At 42.0% G+C, this 22,160-nt stretch overlaps 1 protein-coding gene across 3 annotated transcripts in view; it reads right to left on the bottom strand.

Moving 5' to 3' along the window:
• Nucleotides 1-21,808, bottom strand: part of Naa35 (N-alpha-acetyltransferase 35, NatC auxiliary subunit) — a 47,429-nt gene extending 25,621 nt beyond the window's left edge. Inside the window, exons 1-11 of one of the 3 annotated variants that reach the window (XM_075969418.1) lie at nt 21,744-21,808; nt 20,933-21,061; nt 17,662-17,695; nt 14,083-14,197; nt 12,666-12,740; nt 10,580-10,747; nt 4,214-4,280; nt 4,084-4,127; nt 3,352-3,402; nt 2,689-2,772; nt 2,075-2,189 (exon numbers count right to left, since the gene is read on the bottom strand). In XM_075969418.1, the coding sequence (XP_075825533.1) occupies nt 2,075-2,189; nt 2,689-2,772; nt 3,352-3,402; nt 4,084-4,127; nt 4,214-4,280; nt 10,580-10,747; nt 12,666-12,740; nt 14,083-14,197; nt 17,662-17,695; nt 20,933-21,056 (877 nt within the window). In that variant the 5' untranslated portion in view covers nt 21,057-21,061; nt 21,744-21,808. Of the gene's footprint in view, nt 1-2,074; nt 2,190-2,688; nt 2,773-3,351; nt 3,403-4,083; nt 4,128-4,213; nt 4,281-10,579; nt 10,748-12,665; nt 12,741-14,082; nt 14,198-17,661; nt 17,696-20,932; nt 21,062-21,407; nt 21,536-21,743 lie in introns of those variants that run through there. The other 2 variants (XM_075969419.1, XM_075969420.1) reach the window with 2 other exon arrangements.
• Nucleotides 21,809-22,160: the final 352 nt, after the last annotated feature.

The following is a 22,160-nucleotide window of genomic DNA, read 5'->3' on the forward strand; positions in this document are numbered from 1 at the left end:
CAGTTGTGAGCTACCATACAGGTGCTGGGAATCAAACCCAGATCCTCTGCAAAAGCAGTCAGCACTCTCAACCTCTGAGATCTCTCCAATCTCCCATCTGTCCCAAGTTTTGCTCATTCCCCCTTCTGTACAACGCAGTGTCCTAAGGATCACTGGAAAGAGGTCAGTGGTTTCCTGAGACTCAACAGAAAAATCAAGATAGCTCTTTGACTCTATGAGGGCTGTTTTTTTGCTTGTTTCAGTATGTATCCGTGTTTTGTCTGCAAATATGCCTGTGTGCTACGTGTGTCCATTGCCCATGGAGTTCAGAAGAGGGTCATCAGATCCCCAGGACCAGAGATACAGAGAGTTGTGAGCTGCTATGCAGGTGCTAGTAGTCAAACCCAGCCCTCTGGAAGAGCCACTAGTGCTCTTAATTACTGAGCCATCTCTCCAGTCCCAGGACGGCTGTTTCACAAATCCATCGTATGTACGGAGATTACATACATAAATCCCATTCCCAACTATATTCACTGTCTTTATCATTTTAAGTGGGAAAAAAAGCTTTGCTCCCATTTATAATTAACTTAGGCATGTCATTATTCCATACACATTTTGCTGGGTGGTAGTGGCGCACGCCTTTAATCCCAGCACTCAGGAGGCAGAGGCAGGTGGATCTATATTAGTTCAAGGCCAGTCTGGTCTAAACAGTGAGTTTCAGGATAGCCAGGACTACACAGAAAAACCTTATCTTGAAAAAACTAAAAAACAAGGATAAAAAGTTAAGCTGAGAACTGGGTGAGAGAGCTCTGTGGCAGAGTGCTTGACCAGCACACATGAGGCGCTGAGTCCAACCTTGGCAGCATAAACACACAACAAACTGAACCTGGGACTTGGTGAGACACCTTCAAGTCCAGCACTTGCAAGGCTGAGGCAGGACAAACTGAGAGTACCCTTATTTGCTCTCACAACATTAAACTAAGTCTGAAATTATCAAGGAATGCTCTTAAGTTCTTTATACATAGATGTTTAGGCCTCCTACAAGCAGGCAACTCAGTAAGTAATAGATACTGTCCCAGAGTCAGCCGTCCATACTGCAGTGAGAAAGAACACTGAGAGCAACACCTGAGGAGGTGAGAAAGGCTCATTTGGCTCACAACCGCAGGCCACAGGCCATCACTGTAGGGAACCCAAGGCAGCAGAAACCTGGTGCAGCTGTCATATCCACAGCAGAGGGCAGAGAGAATAAAATGCATGCAAGTTTGCTCTCAGGCCCCTTCCTCCACCCTTACATGATTCAGGACCCAGCCTAGGGAATGGTGGTACCCACAGTGATAGTAAATATATCCACCTAGAAACAACGAAGAAAATTCCCCAGAACATGCCCAGAAGAAAATTTGAACACAGAATTTCTGTAATCACAAGTAAGCTACCTTAACATGTTAGAGTCATTTTATAAACATTTCCAGAATTAGATCATACTGTGTTTCAGATTTGTGGATATTTTACACCTCAATAATCTCACGACTACAAAAACCATCCCATGAGCTTTAGGGATAATCAGTGTTGCTTTACACTCTAAAATGTTGACCCACTAGGGAATTTTACAGCAGAAATACACTGTTCCTGCTAAAGCTCATTTAACACACAAAATATGAATGTTACCAACATGTCAAGCACTCTATTCCTAAAACTCTTCAGTCTCATGCATAAGTACAGTGTAGTGTGAAGACAGGCAGCCATGAGTACCATGAACCTCAGGAACACGAGACTATGTAACAACTGTAATGGGTTTCTCAAAGAAATAAAGAAAGGAGATGATAAAAAAGCAAGTTACCGCTGGCATCCGTAGTACAAACAAAAGACAGGGAACATATAGAGTTCAACAATAAGGTACAAGAAAGGTATGGCCAAGTTCTACCAACTGTTTTTAATCTAGACTAAATCAACAAAGCAGTCTAAAGCACTCTTAAGTATTACGAGGAAACACCCCAAAGTTGAAGCAAACTGACTTAAATGAAAGTCGGAGCAAACTATATTGCATGTTTGGCTATGTAGTAAGAAAATACAAGTAAGAGTAAACATGGAGAATTACCTCCTTTGGTAGTGCCATTCTGGGCCTGGATGCCATGATGCAATGAAGTGTGGATGGCAGAAAGAAGGTCTGCTGCTTGGACCATTAGTTTCTGAGCCTCTGCAACAGCACTGGTCTAGCAAACAAATCACCAAAAACACACTTTAATACATAGAGGTCCTACAATAGCGCTGAGATCCGTGCACAGTGCAGTACATGGATCCTCACAGAAGGGGAGGCCCCACAACAGCGCTGAGATCCGTGCACACTGCAGTACACGGATCCTCACAAATTATTCACTTAATGCATGATGCCCAAATTCTGACAGGATACAAAGCATTTTCCCCTCAAATCTGTATCTTATGATATGATAAAAATGAAACGGTAAATATGTCTGGCTTATGATCAGAGATACAGACATTTACAAATATGGGGTGGAGGGAATCCAGGAAAGAGAGACCTGAATCAATATTTACCTATCAGTAAGACATTTCAGTGTGTGACAGACACAACTGTAAAGCAGTAATAACTCCTAACTAAAGAAAACGACGACTGTGGTGTAAGCACAGCAAGAACAGAACTGTGAGAGCAGGGAGGACACTGTCCAAAACTGACCAATCACGGCATCCCCTTACCTCTTTCTTAGTAAAGGCTATGAGCACTGTCAGCAGCACACGCGTGAACTTCACTCTGCTGAATGCTGCCAAGCACTGCTGGTGCTGCAAAGACAGTAGTGTGGTGAGGAGCAGGGCCTGCAAAAGCCCAGCTGCAGAGGCTGATTTTAGCACTGCAACTCCTAACCTGTGTCAGTAAAAGGGCCTCTCCTTGGCTTTTTAAACGCCCCAAAACAAGCCACCAAAAACTAGTAAACAAAGCCGCCTCCTCCTCTGAAACAGGAAAGAAACTACATTGTACACATCAGCAACAGGACTGACTTTAATCCAAAGTCAGAACGAGGCCATTATCTCAAAACCATGAACTTAGCAGTTATAAAAGGGTTGAAAGTTTCAGCAACTTTTGATATGGAAATTTTTGATTTTGCTAAGTTTTGAAACATCTAAAAGTAATCTTTTATTCTAGTTCCTACTTCCCAGAAATTCTGAAGTTTTGAAACAACATATTCAAAAGAGCTGTATTACCATTCTATAGATAAAAACACAAGAGGAATTAAGTCCCCTGCAGTGTCCAGTTAAAGAAATACTGTAAGGAGACTTCCATCAATGGCAATGCAGTTCAGAGACCTACAGCATTAAAGAAGGGCTTTTCTGACATTCTCTAGAGAAAATAAAGGCAGTTACTTCTAGTTCAACTTCTGGATCTCTCTCTTCTCCTTGTCGACTTCGAGTACTCTAAAATTAAAAAATAAAATAAATTAAGACAAATACAACTCTAGAGAAGTGAAGAAAAAGTTAATCTACTGAGAATACACAAAAAATCTATGTTCACAAAAAATATCTGAAAGATAGAAAAAAGGTTGTGTCCACTACTTCCCTTTTTCCTATGGATGTTTTATGCAGGTATTTGTATATAGATTAGAAAGATTGTGAAAAGAAGCAGGTATTAAAACAATACATATAGCAGAAGCAAAGTACATGGCCACAATGCGACCGCCTTTTTAAAAGTCCTAGCACCTGGGAGGCAGAAGCAGAGTGACTGATCTCTGAGTTCAAGGGCAGCCTGGTCTACAGAGTAAGATTCGAAACCCTGTCTCAAAAACAAAACAAAAAACACAACCACACACACACACACACACACACACACACACACACACACACACACACACACTTCTGAAGATTTCAAAATGAGTTCACAACAAAAATCACTATCACCATTAAAAATCCTATCATTTTAAAAAAGAGCCTGGCTGATCCTGATGGTGCATACCTTTAACCCTAGCACCAAGGAGGCAAAGGCAAGCAGGGTGAAGTGAGTTCAAACCCAGCCTGGTCTACCTACTGACTTCCAGCCGAGGCTACAGAGTTAAACTTTGTCTCAAAAAACAAGTCCTAAACAAAGAAAGAAAAACATACCTTCACTCTCCTTTGCATATCATCTTCCACATCTTTCAGCATTCCTAGAATGAGAAATAGTAAGTTTTAAAACAAATCAGCATGCAAAACACACAAATTATTGTGAATTATCTCTGTAAATGGTTTATACCTGTAACTCGAAGATCTGTCACACTGTTGGCCATTTTAAATCCGTATGTCATTGACTGGAAATCTTCCTATATAAAAAAGAATTAATTAAGCTCTTGGATAGCAGCAACCGTATTTTTCTAACAAAATGACCAGTTACTTATAAAGAAATAGCATGCTATTCAGCATGTCTCAATATTGCCATTATACAGCTAGCCTTCATTGCAGGCGTACAACTAGACACCTTGACATTACTGCTGTTATCTGTCCTGGGCTTTATCTGCTTGTTAGTGGTCTAGAGGTTAAGCATTCTCAAGTAGCATTACTCAAAGAAAACAGCAAATGTACATTTTATAGGCCATGGTTTAAAAATATAAAAACAAAACAAAAAAAAAAGTCGGGCAGTGGTGGCACACACCTTTAATCCCAGAACCTGGGAGGCAGACAGGAGAATGTGAGTTTGAGGCTAGCCTGGCCTACAGACGCAGTTCCAAGATAGCCAAGGCTACAAAGAGAAACCCTGTCTCAAAAAGACAAAACAAAAAACCAAAAATCAAACCAAAGCATGGTTCTCCAGCCACTCCCGTCCCCGGCAAATTTCACTGCTAAGACAGGGGATTCACTGGGTTTACTCTGAAGAATGAATTTAACATTATCTTGTTGTGTGGTATTTCCCCCGTATTATAAATTTCTACAAATACATACAATTCTGGGATGCTTAGTAAAAAACAATGAGCATTGAATTCAACCGAGAATCATGTAAGGAAAGAGACAAAACACAAATCACAGATCCAAGTAGCGAGATGCACATGCCTGGTCTTCTAAAGACCCCAGGTGCGGTTTCAGAGGGTCAGTGTACCCCCTTTATTTCTTTGGACCTCTACTTCTCAAGTCTTATGTACCCAAAAGGAGCCCGATGTCCACTTTCTAGCACTTACCAGATGGGCACTCTACCTCCACCTCCTCATACGTGTGAGGAGCCTGAGGATCTGACCTGCAAGTTAACCTAATTCCTTCTCATCTCTCTCTAGTTCATTTCTGTATACCAGACACTTCCACCACTTGCTACAATTGTCCCTGATATAATTTTTTTGGGGGGTGGTGGTGGTGGTGGCAGGGACAACACACTACTTAGCACTGGTTGGCCTGGAACTCAAGAGAGAGTGCTGGGACAAAGGTGTGCACAACCATCTATGGACTAGTCCTTGTGATGTGTTCAAGCACCCAATGCCAAAGGACTCCTACACAAGTCAGAATATGCCACTTGCCCCCATAGCAAAGTTCTTACCTGGTTTCATACCTCACAGTAACCTTTGTGCATGTTGGTACCACTCTCAAGGCCCACCCTAACTATATTCCAGCTCACAGCGTCTGTCCTTAGCTGGCATTTCTCTCTTAACACGCTTGCGTGTCCCCTTAGCCACAGAGCTTCTCACCACACAATATTCCACATGTGCTTATTTACTTATGTATTAACTACTTTGTCCCAAAGAATATATTTACGAAACTAGGGCCTTAATCCCCTGCTTCATCTTCAGGGCTCAGCACAGGGTTTGGCACGTAAGTACTTACTGTTCAATATGCACTAATGAATGATTTTGTGCTGGGTGTTTTTTGTCAACTTGACACAAAGCTAGAAGGATGTGAGTAGGAAGAGGGAATCTTAATGCCTTGGTTAGTTGCCAAGGAGGCCCAGCCCTGTGTGCGGTCGGCCTTGGGCAGGAGGTCCCAGGCTGCAGAAGCAGTCAGCAGCAGCACTCCTCCCTGCCTTCTGCTTTAGTTCCTGTTCCCAGGTTCCCGCCTTCCTTGAGTTCTTACCCTGATTCCCTAAGTGCTGGCTAGTTTATTGTCTACTCAACACAGTAGACTTACTTGGGAAGAGGGACCCTCAATTAAGAAAATGCCTTCGTAAGATTTGCCTATATGCAAATCTGTAGTATACTTCTTAATTAGCGAATGATGTGGAAAGGCCCAGCTCACTGTGGGTGTTGCCACCTCAGGGCAGGTGGTTGTCCTAGGGTATAAGACAGTAGCAGGCTGAACATGCCAGGAGAAGCAAACCAGTAAGCGGCATACACCAGGGACTCTGCATCAGCTGCTGCCTCCTGTTTCCTGCCCTGGCTGCTCTCAGGACCCAAGTGGGGGCCTGAGGACTGTACTGAAATAAACCCTGTCCTCCCAAGGAGCTTTTTTTCAGGTCTGTGGGTTTTTTTTTTTTTAAATCACCATTGAAACCCTAACTAAGTCTGAATTACTGCACGGGGGGTGGGGGGGTGTGTGTCAAAATGTAAAAGGCAAATTACTAAATACATTGGGGGATAGCAAGAACTGCCCAACACCAGAGAATATCTGCTTCATTTAGAATGAGCTAGGTACTGCTTACTCCATGGTGGCCATGAATGAGCACAGAGCCCATGTAGGCAGATAGGCAGATCTATCTTTTCAAAAGCAAAGTCTGAGTTTTTAAGTTTACTGTATATCAAATCTTCCTTTAAAAAACTATGTAGGCTGGGGGCTGGAGAGATGGCTCAGAGGTTAAGAGCACTGACTGCTCTTCCAGAGGTCCTGAGTTCAATTCCCAGCAACCACATGGTGGCTTACAGCCATCTATAATGAGACCTGGCGCCCCCTTCTGGCTTGCAGGCACACGCGGAAGGAATGCTATACATAAAATAAATAAATAAATATTAAAAAAAAAACTATGTAGGTCAACTGTGAGAAGACAACCAACCAACCTATTAGGTTTTAACCAAAAGACCTAAGAGAAGGTGTTTTCTAGGGGAATGTGGCAGGCTCTGTTTAGGTGTGTGTGCATGATTCACAGCATGTGTCAGGCTGTCTAACAAGAATTGAGTTGGCGTCACTGGAGCACTACTCCAGGGGAGACACAAAAACAAACTGCTGCCACGAAAATGTTTGTTCTGAAAGCTTTGTGGAATTGCAGACAAAAATCACTGCCAACCCAGGAAGGCCAGATACTGACTATACCCACTATCCAGACAGCGACCGAAGGCAGCCTGAGTCAGGGCTACGACACAAGAAATGGGATCTGTTTCACAGGACAGTTTTACATTGCTGTGACAGAAACTATAGAACAAGGAGATGTGGAATCATCCTTCTGTACTGTGAAGACGTGCTACCCTCGTTAGTTTAATAAAGAGCCACCTGGCTAACAGCTCGACAGAAAAAGGTTAGATGGGAGAGATAGACCGTAAGAACGCTGGGAACAAGGGCAGTCCCAGCCAGACGCAGAGGGAGGACATGTAGGAAGCCACATGACAGCATGTAAATAGAAATGTGCTAATTTAAGTTGTAACAGCTAGTTAGTAACAAGTCTAAGCTATAAGCTAGCCATTTATAATTAATAAGAAGTCTATGTAGTTATTTTGGAGCTGGCTGATGGGACAGAAAAGTCTGCTACCATATGGCGTCCAAGGTCTGGCACCTACATCCACATAAGGTCTAAGAAAGCTTTTAAAATGGTTCTAAACGTGGGGCTGGAGAGATGGTTCAGAGGTTCAGAGCATTGACTACTCTTCCAGAGGTCCTGAGTTCAATTCCCAGCAACCACATGGTGGCTCACAACCATCTGTAATGAGATCTGGTGCCCTCTTCTGGCCTGCAGGCGTATGTGCAGGCAGAATGCTGCATCCACAGTAAATAAATCAATCTTTACAAAAAAAAAAAAAATTAAAAAAAAAAGGGTTCTAAACAGACAGAAACAGAGTCAAACACTGTTTCCTAGTCTCATGCCGGCCATGGTATAGACACGTCTCCTGGCAGCTGCCTGCGTGCTTGAGTAGCCATGGCTGTTTAAGATTTTGCTCACAAGCACAGAAAAGATTACAGATATGCAGTAAAGCAAGTTCAGAGAGAACAAAAACCTCTAAACAGGGTACAGTGCGTTTAAAAAATCTGCTTAGGCTTAAAGAAAAGAGAAAGTGTATAGACAGTCATTTAAAAAGTAAGTAGTTTAAAAATAATAAAGTCTTTAAAGAGAAATGAAGTAATATATAGATATATAAATAATGAGATAAGCAAAGAATGGCTTTTAAATTTTTCAATATATGCAAATAAAATAAAATCCATACTTTATCTATGAAGTGCAATTTACATTTCCCAAAGATAATAAAATGTTGGAATTTTAAGAAAAGAATTTAGTCATGCAGATTGGGAAATATACAGGGAGTTTGGATCCTGTATGTTATTGTGTTGACTTTGAATTTTCTGATTGCTGATAAGTAAAAAACAGTCCCTAAGAGACCTGGAGTTGAAAGGAGGACCGCTGAAACAAACAGCCTAGCAATTTTAATGACTGAACTTTACTTTTATCAAACGGAAGTCAAAAGTGCTTTGGAAACAAGAGGCCATGGATGTTCCAGGTTAATATGGATCAGGTTTCATCAGGGAAGACCTCCTGAATCTTGGCAGGCGATTGTATCAACAAAGGCTACAACTGGTCCTTCCATTTACCCCAATTTTCTCAGAGACCCCTTAAGATCCCTTTGCCCCCAGACAAGAGGAAGCAGTCTAGAGAACATTTCCTCGAGATGGGACAGACGGTCTTTGGTTATTTGTTGGTTATGGATGTTTGTTATCATTTAGGAGAATACAGGAACATAGAATAAAAAGATAAGTATTAACCTCAGATATATTTTACATTGGCAAGGATTCTGGTTTACTGATACAAATTTAAAGTTACTTTTGTTATACTGTATATATGATTTTACTAGTTTGGGGTATTGCGCTTATGCAGCTCATTTAAAAATGTAACCTAAAATTACGAAATACAGGATAGTAATTAGTCATCTACAATAATCAAACGTGTAGCCGTATTAGGCATGTTTTCAAAGTTAAACAGTGCTCGCTTATAAATAAATAAATAGAACAAAACAAAGTTAAACAGATATATTTAGATAGATAAATGGTCTTCAAACACTTCAGAGACCTACAGAATATGGCTTTAAGATATTTAATAACTAGAGGCTTTTCATGACAGTGAGAAATGTCGCCTTCTGGCAGCACCAATTTACCTCAAAAGATGACGATGGGCATCAAAGAACCTCCATATGAAGTTTTCTTACTTTGTAACAACAGCTCACCATTTGGGTAAGAAACTGCCCTTGCTCTGACTGCTGAGAGTATACTGTCCAAAATGGACCAGCAGGACGCATAAGTAAGCAACTCTCAAACTTTGCCTAGACAAAGTTTTTCAAAATTCCCTGCTTCTGAGAAATATCTGTCAGATATACTAGGCCTAAAGGCCAAAAATGGATGCCCCAACGTTGCAAAGGAACTCCTAGTCACTATCCAGGGAGCCAGATGGCCCTGTCAATGTGTAATATTACATCCTTTTGGGATCTTTCAAAGACAAAATAGTTAGACTTAATAGTTTTTCTTAGTTTTGAAAAAAAATTACTAGGTATAAAACTTTAAATTCACAAAGATAATAGAATATTTTATCCAAATCTGCCAAATAAAAACAGACTAGATATTCTAACTGTAATTCTTACTTGATAACTGTCTTTGTTGCATATAATTTTACTGTGTTAAAGTTAAAATTTTCCTTTTAAATTGGACAAAAAAGGGGAGAAATGCTGTAGAACAATCCTTTTGTGCACTGTGAAGATGTGTTGCTCTCATCGTTTTAATAAAGAGCCAACTGGCCAATAGCTAGGCAGGGAGAGGTTAGGTAGGGAAGAAGGAGGGAGTCGCCAGCCAGCCAGCCAGAGAGAGAGTAGGATTTGTAGAAAATGAGGTAACAAGACATGAGCCATACAGAAGCATATAAATTAAAAAATATGGGTTAATTTAAGTTGTAAGAGTCAGGTAATAGTAAGCCTAAGCTACTGGCCGAGCATTAAAAATTAGTAAGTCTCTTGTCTTGTTTATTGGGGAGCTGGCAGTCCTGATGAAAAAATCCTGCCTACATTTTTATAAGGCCAGAAGGCAGTGACTCTTTTGTCTGAATGTCTTGATATTGGGAACACTGCTCTGTTCACAGGACACTCGGTGAACAGGACTACTAGGAGCACGGGAGGCTGAAAGCTCTACTACATAGCTGACACACGATCAGTATTCACAAGAGTGGCTTTGAGATCCCCTTGCCTTAGCTTCCCTGATAGTTGGAACATGTAGGTGTGTGCAACCACAGGCAGCAATGTTCACCCCAAAGGATCTTACTGTACAGACCAGGCTAGCCTTGAATTCATTACTCTTCTCTGCCTCTGTGTTCTGTGTGTCTGGATTGCAGACATGTGCCACACATGGTAACAGCAATGCTTTTTAATAAATACTCCTTAGTTACAGACGTGGACATAGACACGAGTCACAGAATCACTCATCTACAGCAAGGTAAGACAGCCAATGAATTTCTGGGTTTCTTTACCTCTTCAAAAACAGCAGCTTTATTTACTTTTTCCCTTGCAATGTCACAGATCTTCAAGATCCCCAGAGCAAACGCTTTCATGGCAGGATCTTCTATGAAGTCTGGATTATGAATGTAAAGGCACGTAAACACTGTCTGTGCCAGGGAATGGCCTTCTAACCACGTGATCTGTTGAGGAGAAAGAATGAATGAATAAATCATTTCAAGTGCTACACAGGGTTTGCAAAGTCTAAATTGAGCCAGAGTCCTAGACACATATCCCAACAATTAATTATAAGATTGAAAAGATAATCAATTAAAGAGAATGTCACAGTAGACAGGACTGAGAATAAGCTTTCACTGGCTAGATTTCACGAAGCCTACATAAACTGGGTCTCCAATGCTCTGGAACATGAAACTGTTTTGCGCATGAAGCTAGTGCTCTAAGGGGTCTGTATTTTCGATTTTCAAACCATAGTACTCCCTCTGCACTGTAAGTGCCTAGCCATCAATGAGAAGCATTCTTAAGCCTAATATTCCAATCTGTGACACCTTAGTGTCTAATCAAAGTAGAGAAACTATATAGCATTGAAAAGCAAACAATTCTACACTGCAATCAATAGAATGCATGGGTTAGGGAATTCAGTCTTAGAACTGACCAGGTTTTAAGCTTCTCCATCCATCACTAACTCAACAACAGAACTGTCTCCTTTAGATTATAAAATAAAACATCCTTGCCTCCCATATAGGGCTTGCTACTCCAACGAGAAGGATCTTTCCACAATAAAGATAAACATCCAACACTATTTCTCCATAATCTACAGGCTGGACCGCCAACAATAGTCAGTACTAACTGCCATCTCCCCCAAATTATGCTAGATATTTTCATATAGTTCATCTCATGTTTCTCTAGTCCTTTTAGAAAAGAGGTTATTTTCCTCCTTCTACATGTAAGTAAACAAAGTCAACACATGTAAGTTAAGTTTCCCCAGGTTTATCCTAAAACCCAAGAACTATGTGACTGAAAACATATGTTACTAGAAGACACAGTAAGAAATGGATGGGAAATGTTTTGATTAGGGTGTGAACTTAGAATGATTGTGCAAAAGATTTTCCAGATGAAAACCCATGCCTCATTAAAGCCCAAAGAATCTCATACAGGTGCCGCTCAACTTTGACAACAATTCTCCCTCTGCTTACTGTTCCATCTTGCTGGAGTTAGCCACAGCCTTGACTCTCGGCTCCCTGCCAACTCTGTTCTGCCTGTGAACATTCTGGTCAACCCCGTACCAGTATGATTTCTTTGTCTACTCCTTCTTAGTCCCTACTGGGCTCTCAGACTTCCTCTGTCCTAAAACACCACCCTGAAACTACTGACTAGTTACCAGTATGTGTCTTTGCACTTCTACTCCCAGCAATCCTCCCTGGGCTTCCATATTCCTTTAGGAATAGTATTGCTACAAGGTAATAAATCTTTTCGAGACAGACAGAATTCTGGCTGTACCCCTTCAGCAATGCAGCCTCAGGCATCATAATAAAATGTTGAAATAAGCAAGATGTAGGTGAGAAACAGTACATGTCAACAACTCATGTGCATGTGCTTCTGATACATCCCATTACCAACACTGCCTAACAGACAAATCAACAGATGCTACAAAAACACGGGACCTAACTACAATTGGATCACCCTGCCAGAAGACATGCACCCAGCACAGACAAATCCCTAGAGTATGTCTGTGGCATAGGACAGCAGCAAAGCAGATCCCCAAAGCCAGTCCACACCTCTCTCTGCTTCAACTGGACTCATCTCATGGGACCTCAATTACACATTTCCCCTGGTAACTTGAAAAGAGAGCACTGTGGATAATGGCTGTAATTTTATCTTCACCGAAACAAAGCACCCACTTAACAGCACACATGACCAGAGCAGTGCCAGCTGTTAGATGAAACATGGCTTCCATGGCCTAACTTAGTCTGTGAATCTTGTGTTGACTCTCTGAGGCCTGACAGTGCATTATTTCATATTCAACATGGTGCACACACTTTACATTCAAAGATTCAGGTAAGCCACAGTTTAATTAACCAACAATCTTGTTTTAATTCTTACCAAACAGCAAAAACAGGTATCCATTATTCCTATCAATTCAGGCAAGGTGAGATCTTTAATTTTAATGGTGCCATCCTAAAAAGGAGGGAGCATATAAACAGAAAGTTAAGAAAATTATTATGTACACTTGTATTTTATATTTTAAAACTAGGTATTTATTAAAAAAAAATCCAAACACTAATATCTGATAAAACCAAGACACCAACTTCATTTTTTTATTCTTAGAAACAAAATTTTGTTTCTTGTTCTGTCTATGATACTCATGGAAGACCTGGGACTCCTGATCCTCCGGCCTCAACCTCTCAAGAGCTGAACTGACTGACCACGCCCAGTGAGATATAAGCACTTTGTCAAACTTTAACACACCACTGAAGAAACCATGTATCTTAAAGTCTTTATTAATTTATCTTGAATATTGAATAAGAAAAATCAAAGTCTAATTTGAAACAATAAAGGTCCTTATAATAAAAAGTCCAGTCTCTCTACACATAGTGTCTCAGGTCTATAAGCCCAGCACTTGTGAAGTCAGGAGGAACAGGAGCTCAATGCCAATGAAACTACATGAGACTGTGCCTCCAGGAAGGAAGGAAAGGCAGAAGGAGGAAGAGAGGCCAAATCATTAAGTATTTCTAAAGCACGTTTAAAATTACACAGCCCAGGTTGGGATGACAGGCATATGCTACCTACTGGCTGAAAATTAGTTTTGTTTATTTATCTCATTTACTCCCCCCTGTTCTCTCTCGTGTTCTCTCTCAAATATTGCCTCATTCTGTAACTTGGACCTCACAGCAACTCTACCCCAGCATCTCAGTATATTACAACATGAAATGTATCTGAGTCAAACATCCTGAATATATACTCAAATGTCTTCAAAATTAATTCAAAGAATACACAAGTGGACAATCTAGAGCAAGTTCATGAGAACCTCAGGTCATTAACTTCTAGATTTTAACTGAGACTGGTAACTAATATATATTTATATTTAGACAAAGTTTAACAAAGCCCAGACGGATCTCGAAGTCACTATATAGCTGAGGACAATCTTAAACGCCCAATCCTCCTGCCTCTACCTCCCCAAGGGCTGAAACTATAGGAAAGTACCATCATGCCTGCTTTAGAGCAGTGCTTATCTTGTGTCTGAGAGGCTTTAAAGAATACAGGTGAACAGTTTGTATGATTTCAGTATTAAGCATGTTTTTTATTTTGGTTTGATTTTTCAAGACAGGATTTGTCTGAGTAGCTCTGGCTGTCCTGGAACTCGCTCTGTAGACCAGGTTGGCCTCAAATTCACAAGACCCACCTGCCTCTGCCTTAAGTGGTGGGATTAAAGGCATGCACCACCACTGCCTGGACGAGCACATTTTAACATAAAAAGTATGTTTTAAAAGCCAGAGACATACAAAAATACAATAACTACCTTGATAGCTTGTTCAAAACTGAGAACCTTCCGATTTACTTGGTTTCCAATCATACCAGCATCCATCTTGGGATCCATCATTTCAATAGCAGACATGGCTTCAAAAAGGCCAAATCTACAAATAAATGAGCCCACAAGCTGTTTTTAAACTCAGATTTCCAAAATGGTACAAAAATTACCATGGTATTTTGAAAACTACAGCATTCCATGTATTTCTTTGTATTACTGTTTAATTTGCTAAAATTTCCATTTCAATTAATCATCATTTAGCACAAAAATTCATGCATTCACCATACAACTATCTTACATGTTCTGTGGAGGAAAGAACAGAAGCATCTTTACATTTCCCTCAACAGAATATGAACCAGTAGCTTTCGGAAGAAAGAGATCTACTCCTGTCAGATGGCTTAACTTAAATAACTTCCTTTCATTTCAAAATAATGTTATCATGTGAAATGTTTTTCATTTTCCATGTTATCTTTTTTGTATGTGTGGGTGTCTGTAAGTTGGAGGACAGGCTCAGGGGTCATCCTTTAGACACATCTCTCCTTGGCCTGGAGCTCACCAATTAAGCTGGCCGAGTGGCCAGCAATCCTCTAGTGATTCCATTGTCTCTGCCTTATCATTTCTAGGATTACAAACTCATGCAGGGATTTTACAGGGTTCTAGAGATTAAACAAAGGTCTTCATGTTTACAAGGCAAACACTTTATCAACTGAGCCATCTCCCCAATTGTAGCTCCATTTTCTTCATACCTAATCAATTTTCAAAGTTCAAAATTTTGATGTTTATGTAATGCAAAACAATCCAGAAATTCTGATTGGTAATCACAGAAAACAGTAACTATATATTGAAAACTGATTACAAAGATTTGAGGCATGCCTCAAAAGATGAGGAAAAGATGAGGCTTAACTAAAACCTTGACTTGCACAACTACTGACAACTACCCCATTGCTGCGGGAGCTCATTCTGCTCCTTCAGCCAATAGCCTTTAGATACCTGATCATTTGGGTGTGGTCTCTTTTGCTTTAAAAAGTAGTGGTAGCGCTGCTCTCACTCTCTTGCTTCTGGGTCTGCTTCTGGCTGCTAGACTCTGTTCCTGTTCGCTCAGAGGGCTGTTGTCTAGGACAGTGATCTGTAAGTTTTCCCCTTAAATAAATAACCCTTTTATTAATCATAATTCCAAGCTGGTGTGGGATTGTTCTGTAACTTTGCTTTCATCTGGCACCTTGTGGGCCCATCTGAGAAAATGCTACTATCAATACAATAAGTCACGTTTAACTCTGTTGTTTTCTATCTAAGTAACTTCCCAAGCTCTCAGACTTTCTGTGGATGCAGTTGTCCACGTGGGCGTCATTTGTTGTCGGCATTCTCTGTCCTGCCCAGTTTCCACAGTCGTTAAGTCCCAAAGAAATCACACAGAGGTCTACATTAACTATAAACTGATTGGTCCATTAGCTCAGGCTTCTTATTAACTCTTATAACTTAAATTAGCCCATTATTCTTATCTATGTTAGCCACATGGCTCAGTACCTTTTTCAGCAAGGCAGTCATATCTTGCTTCTTCTGTGGATGGGCTAGGACTGTGGAGGAATGGGCTTTCCTCTTTCCAGAATTCTCCTGTTCTCTTTGACCCACCTCTACTTCCTGTCTAATTGTCCCGCCTATACTTCCTGCCTGGCTACTAACCAATCAGCATTTATTTAAAATATAATTGACAGAATACAGACCATGGTCCCACACCACCTGCCCCTCTTTTTTTTTTTAAAAAAAAAAAAACCAAACAAAAAACAAAAAAAAAAACCCCCAAGAACATCCACAGTCCATTAAAAAAAAAAAAACTAAAAGTGGCTGGGACCAACAAGCAGTCTCTCCTTGCAACACCTCATCACTCTAAATAATTTCTCTTAAATAAAATCAATAGAGGGTTTGTATCAGCAACAAACATATACTAAACCCAACAGGAAGACATAAAAAAGAGCTTTTAAGGACTAGTGATGTAACTCAGAGGCAAAAGCCTGTGTTCAATTTCCAGTTCTAAAAGAACAAAATAAACTCCATGGGGACAAACGTCCTGCCATGACCTTAATGTGATGTTCAGGTTAAGGCGCTCTGGCATTTATTCATAGTACAGCAGAGACAACACTCTCACACACATTAGATGACCGCTGACCAAAGCCCAAAAGGACTGACCAGAATAGTACCTTTTCAAAGAGTACTGAAGTTAAAAAGGAAAGCACTCAAGAATGCAAGAGAATTTTGTCAACAAAAACAATACAGCACAATTTGGCTTCATCAACTACTGAAGAATGCTATAAACTAAGAATAAATAAAAATGTCTAGAACACATTCTAGATATCTAGAACAGATTCTATGGAAATTACCAAAAAGAAGGAATATCAAACTACTGAAAACACCAGTCAACACTGTTGAGAAACATCACTCATCACATGGAAAAATGCAAATGTATGTTTATACAATTTAAGAAAAATAAATCAGATGTAAGTTCTAAACCTATAAAACAAGCAAATAAAACCTCTTCTCTGATAATCTACAAGCTATAAAGGAAAAGCAACTGCAGATATATTCTAAATTCTTGTGGTGGTTTTAATGAAACTGGCCACCATAATCTCAAAGGGAGTGGCACTATTAGGATGTGTGGCTTAGCTGGAGTGGATATGGCCTTGTTGGAGGAAGGGTGTCACTGTGGGACCAAACTTTAAGATTTCCTATGCTCAGGATACTGCCCAATGTCTCAGTCGACTTCCTGCCGCCTGTAAGGCAAGATGTAGCCAGCGCCATGTCTGCCTACCACCATGCTCCCCACCGTGATAATGGACTGAACCTCTGAAACTGTAAGCCAGCCCCAATTAAATGGTTTCCTTCTAGGAGTTGCCATGGTCATGATGTCTTTTCACAGCAAGAAAAAGCCTGACTAAGACAGCTCTCAATGTGGATTAGCAAGTTATCTCACCTGAGAGAAGCTGCTGCATATTCAAACTCTGTTCTCAAGCTGACTTCGGACATAAGCAACTTAGATCCAGCAGGTATTTGTAAAGTTTTCTACATGAGTCTTTGCATGCTAAGGTTTTAAGAGCAAAATACGTCTCTTCCTGTTCCTCCAGCAAAAACTGTCTAATTTTATCTACTTGCTAATTCAAGATTTTATAGTCTTCACCCCGAAGCAACCTGGTCACAGCATGTTTCTACCACAGTGGGGGAATAAACAGAAAAAATAAATAAGCCAGTACTTCCTTTTCTTTGTTTCACTTGGAGATCTTTGATTTTCTTCCGCACCAGCATTTAGTCATCAATAAATCTACCACACTAGACATACACTTGATAGTTTTCTTCAAGAAATCCCATGTTGAATATATTCAACTTCATAAAAAGGATCCCACAGTCTCATGTTTCCTGTCTTAACCAGGTCAGCCACTTAAGATAGCTCACCCAAGTGGAAATTGTATTTATAACTCATTTTAACAGCTTTGAAGCATAACTTTACTTGGACTTCAAGAACTAGTCTATGTGAGAAAAAAGATTAAAGTATTACACTCTTTCAAAGGACACGACACTCACAGCTTATCATGAAGCAGTTCTCCCAACTTCAGTTCTGAAAGAAACAAAGTGAAAAATTACTGAGTAATAATACCACAATCAGGTTCAAGTTTCAAGACTAGGAGCAAACCAACTTGATTACTAAGATGCATTCTTTAAGGACTGTAGTCCACTCAGTTATAATGGTGCTTTCAAGAACATTATAAAGTAGATGAAGAGAAGAAAAAAAAAAGACTGAAAATTAACAAGCCAACAACCCTCTTAATATTCCAATAAGAATTATAAATTTAAAAATCATTTTTAAATTACTAATATAGTTTACCATGTTCTAAACTTTTTCACAGAAACAACTGCTGCCTCTCTGGTTATTTTAAGACCACGTCATCATCTAGTCTTTGTTGTGAGAGGAACAATGTTAAAATCACATTTAAAGATTCAAATTTACTTAAATGTACAAAACACTGAGTAAACTGCTAATCCACACGGTGTTCATAAGATGAAGATGAAGGTGAGTGGTAGAGCGGTCACCCAGCGTGTTCCACACCTAGCATTGCATCCCAGCAGAGAAGGGAGCAAGAAGGCAGCAGAGACGGGTGTGTGTGTGTATGTGTGTGTGTATATGTGTGTGAAACGACAGTTTTCAAACTTGAGTTTTAAAATGAACCAGAGATCGTCCTAAACCCAACCTTCCTATATCACTTGAAACCAGTCAAACCCCACGGAGGGACTGAACAGTGCTTCTAAAGCAGCCTAAGTGATGTCAAAGACAAATACCACATGTATTGTCTCACATGGGGATCCCAGCTTCCAATTTTAATGTGTGTTTCTGAGGAAGTGCGTGGAGGTCATGAACTAGAAAAGGAGCCACAAAAGAGCAGAAGCAGGCATTAAAGAAAGGAGGGGTGTGGGGGGGCAACAGAACAGAAGAGACAAGAAAGGAGGAGAGATAGGTAGTGAGGTTAACTAAGCATGTATGAAAGTGTGATGAAGTAACTTGCTATTCTGAATGCTAAATGTTAAATTAGTGCAAACATTTAAAAACACATCAAGGAGACTACTTTCTCAGTCTCAGGCTCAAAACCCTCCGCACTGCCCAGAAAACAATCTCACACCAACAAAAGAAAAGAACGGCACTCAAGAGTCTCACCTAAAAGTTGTTCTCTAACCAAGCAGAATTATTGGGTATCCCAAAACAAATTCTCAATGAACTCAGGCTCAAATGGTTTACCTCAATCTAGGGTAATTTCCTCATCTTCACTGTCAGAAATGTGGCCTTTCCTTTAAGATACAACTTCCCTACTTAGATTCATGAAAACAGCCCTCTAATACAAATTATTTTAAAAGACAAAACAAAACCAGCACCCAATGACACACGTGAGCCATGGGATCACTCAGACCTCTGAGCATAGACTACCACATACACACAGGTTTCCTTCTGGTAGACATACAGCAGCACACACGTAGGTCCCTCCACGACCTGAGACACACTTCAACTGGACATGCAGTTCAAACCATAATGGGATGGCTATGCTAAGCTGGCCTCCTTTATAGCTAGTGCCGTGCCAGTCTTCACGCCTCTCCTTCAAAGCAGCATTCAAAGACACCTTATTATTACCACAGACCTGGCCCTAGAAAGCAGAGGGTTCAGGAATGAACTCCTTAACATCTGAGCTCACCACTTTACCTTTATCTTCACCTTAACCAGATTTTCGTTTGTCTTTTTCTTACCCCAGCACCAGTATATCCTACATCCTCCCTCACTACCAAGATCTTGAACCCATCCTTCTCTTGAAATTCAAGCTTTCCCTGGTGCTTGTTCCTTCCTCTCATTCTTCAGTCTCTCCCTTCAACAACAGACACGCTCATATTTACAATTACTTCTAGACACTGCTGGGAGGGGTGCTTATTTGTTATAGAAGGAAGTTATGTTTCTCCGAGGAAACCTCTGGGTTTCAAGTGATCCTCCTGACCAGAATATCAGAGTAGCTTGGACTACAAGTGTGTCCACTAAACCCAGTTATTCCCTAACACAGGCGCTACTACATGCCATACACAGCTCTGTAGTCTAGAGTTATACATGATCGCTGCCCTTGTCAAAATTCCTCATGGTAGGTAAGGATGACAATAAGCAACAAATAACTACAATTATGGTTCTGACAGATTAAACACTGAAGAAAGTAAAACATGGTGATTCAGCTGAGATACACTTAGCTGAATGGCTTACAGCTGTCCTTCTGAGCTCTTCATAGGCAAGGTAACAAACAGCACAGAAGTGGCTCAGTATGTGAGCGTCTGATGAAAGTTAAGATGGAGTAAACAAGACTCACCAAGCTCTGGCAAGGCAGCCTGGCGCTCAGCAACAAGAGGGTGACGGGAAAGGATAGCGCAAAGGCAGAAAATGGAACCTGAGCATGAAGCAGGGGAACCCTGGAAAAAGAGTCTGAACTTTACTCCAACAGAAAGCCAGCTGAGGATCGTAAGAGTGATAGGATGGGATCATTTTCACACCTCCAACAAGCAACAATTCTTTAGCTCCTACAGCCAGACATTATGGTCATTTCAGCATCTTTCTTCTCTTCTCTCTGGTTAGACAGGGTTTCACTCTCACTGTGTGGCCCTGGCTGGTCTGGAACTTACTGTACAGACCAGGCTGGCCTTGCATGCCTCTGGATTGCTGGGACTGAGTGTGCATTTCCACACCTGCCCATTATCTAACCTGTTAAAGTCAGGATTTAGAAGGGGGAAAGTGCCTTGGAGCTGGAAAGATGGCTCGGCAGTTAAGAACAATCACAAGGACCAGAGAGTTTGGAATTCCAGCATAAGCCAGGATTCCAGAAAAGACTTGTAACTGCATCTCCAGGGGATCCAATACCTTATCCTGGCATCCATGTGCACACAGGTGTTTGCACCCTCATACATATGTACATACAAATACATAAACCAAGACCTTTTTAAAACATGCCTCGACATCTGTATCTAATGTTTTACCAAATACACACAGGCTTTAAACCAAACTTAAAATCAGAGAGCAAAGAGCTCAACAAAATTGAGCCTAAGATGTGTACAGGATGAGTGGGAAATTCAAGGTCATCCTCCACAGCAGAGACTTCCTTGTCAGCCTGGGCCACAGGACTCTCTCAAAAATAAACAAAACGACCACAGATTTGGCAAAAATCACAGGGTTGTTTCGTTTTTTTTTTTCAAAAAAAAAAGGTAAAGTTGAGAAAACACAAATATGATTTTACTTTATCCTGTCTGACTTTAAACCAATAGTCAAAAAATTCAAACTTACCTCGACAAGCATCTTCAAAATCCTGGGTTATGTCCACCCAACTCGTGCTACTTTTTTCCATCTTTTCAGGGACACTCAGCTCCCACCCTGAATCATCCTCATCCACAGCAGCTTTCATAACCATTATGCCTGTAAAATGAACACTGGTGTGAGTTGGAGGGCAGCATTTGGGCAGAAACAGTATCCTCAGCACTACCTAAGTACCGGGTAAAGACTTCCTAAACTCCGTAGGCAGAACGCCTTCGATCCATTGGCTGGAAAGCAACAATCCTCTGTGCAATCAGACCTCACGTTAAATCTGCTGCTGCTCACGCGCCGACATGCCCACCTGCCAGGACTCAGCTTCTTCTAACCAGTTCGGAGATCTTCCACCCTCCCAGCCCAAGAAACAACTCCGGGGACCGCCGGCTTTGCACACCGGCCTCCGGAAACCAGAACCGCCCTCTCGGCTCGACAGCAGCCGAGCAGCGCTCACCGCGCGGGCTTCGCTAGACCCGGGCCTCGCCTCGCCCTTGCAGGCGCGCCCCCTCAGACCCCGGCCCGTGGAGAAATGCGGGCGGCCGAGGCGGGGACGCGCGTCCAGGCGGCGCCTCGAGGGGAAGATGCGGCTCCGCGCGGCCCTCGTCACCCGGGCGACACGGGCACAGCCCGGCCTCCCGGGCGGCGAGCGCTCCCGGCTCCGGCCGGAGGTGCGGCGAGGAACCAGCCAGCGCCGGCTCCGGGGTCGGGCCCACGAGGGTGGCGGGGTCGTGCAGGCCCCAGGCACGCCACCCCAGGTGCTTTTCCCACCACCGCCCGCGCCACCACGCACCGTCCGCGCCACGAAGCTAACGACACCGCCGCCACACCGCCGCCCCCTCCCCTCTCAGCCCCGCCCCGCCGGCCGCCTGCGCGCCTGCGTAGCCCCGGGCGCGCGATCCCGCCCCCATACTCTCGGGACTCCGCTCCGGCCACGCCCCCTCCCTCACCTAGGCCACCGTACCCGGATAGACGGGCGTCCTCCCTTCTCGCGGGATGGGAGCCCATCGCGAGACCGGAAGCCGCCTCCAAATCCCTCCCCTCCGGTAGAGTCCAGGTAGGGGAAAAGACCCGGGAGGGGCGGAGCCTGAGGACTGGCAGCCGGCCTCATCCAGTCCTGGAAGACTCTGAGAGGTGACTCTAAGGGGAAGGGGAGGAGCTTGGCGGAGCTTCCGGTAGTGCAAACTGGATATACGTCTTTTTGTAGTGC

This window comes from Microtus pennsylvanicus, chromosome 4, assembly GCF_037038515.1.
Source record: "Microtus pennsylvanicus isolate mMicPen1 chromosome 4, mMicPen1.hap1, whole genome shotgun sequence".
Taxonomy (NCBI): Eukaryota; Metazoa; Chordata; class Mammalia; order Rodentia; family Cricetidae; genus Microtus; species Microtus pennsylvanicus.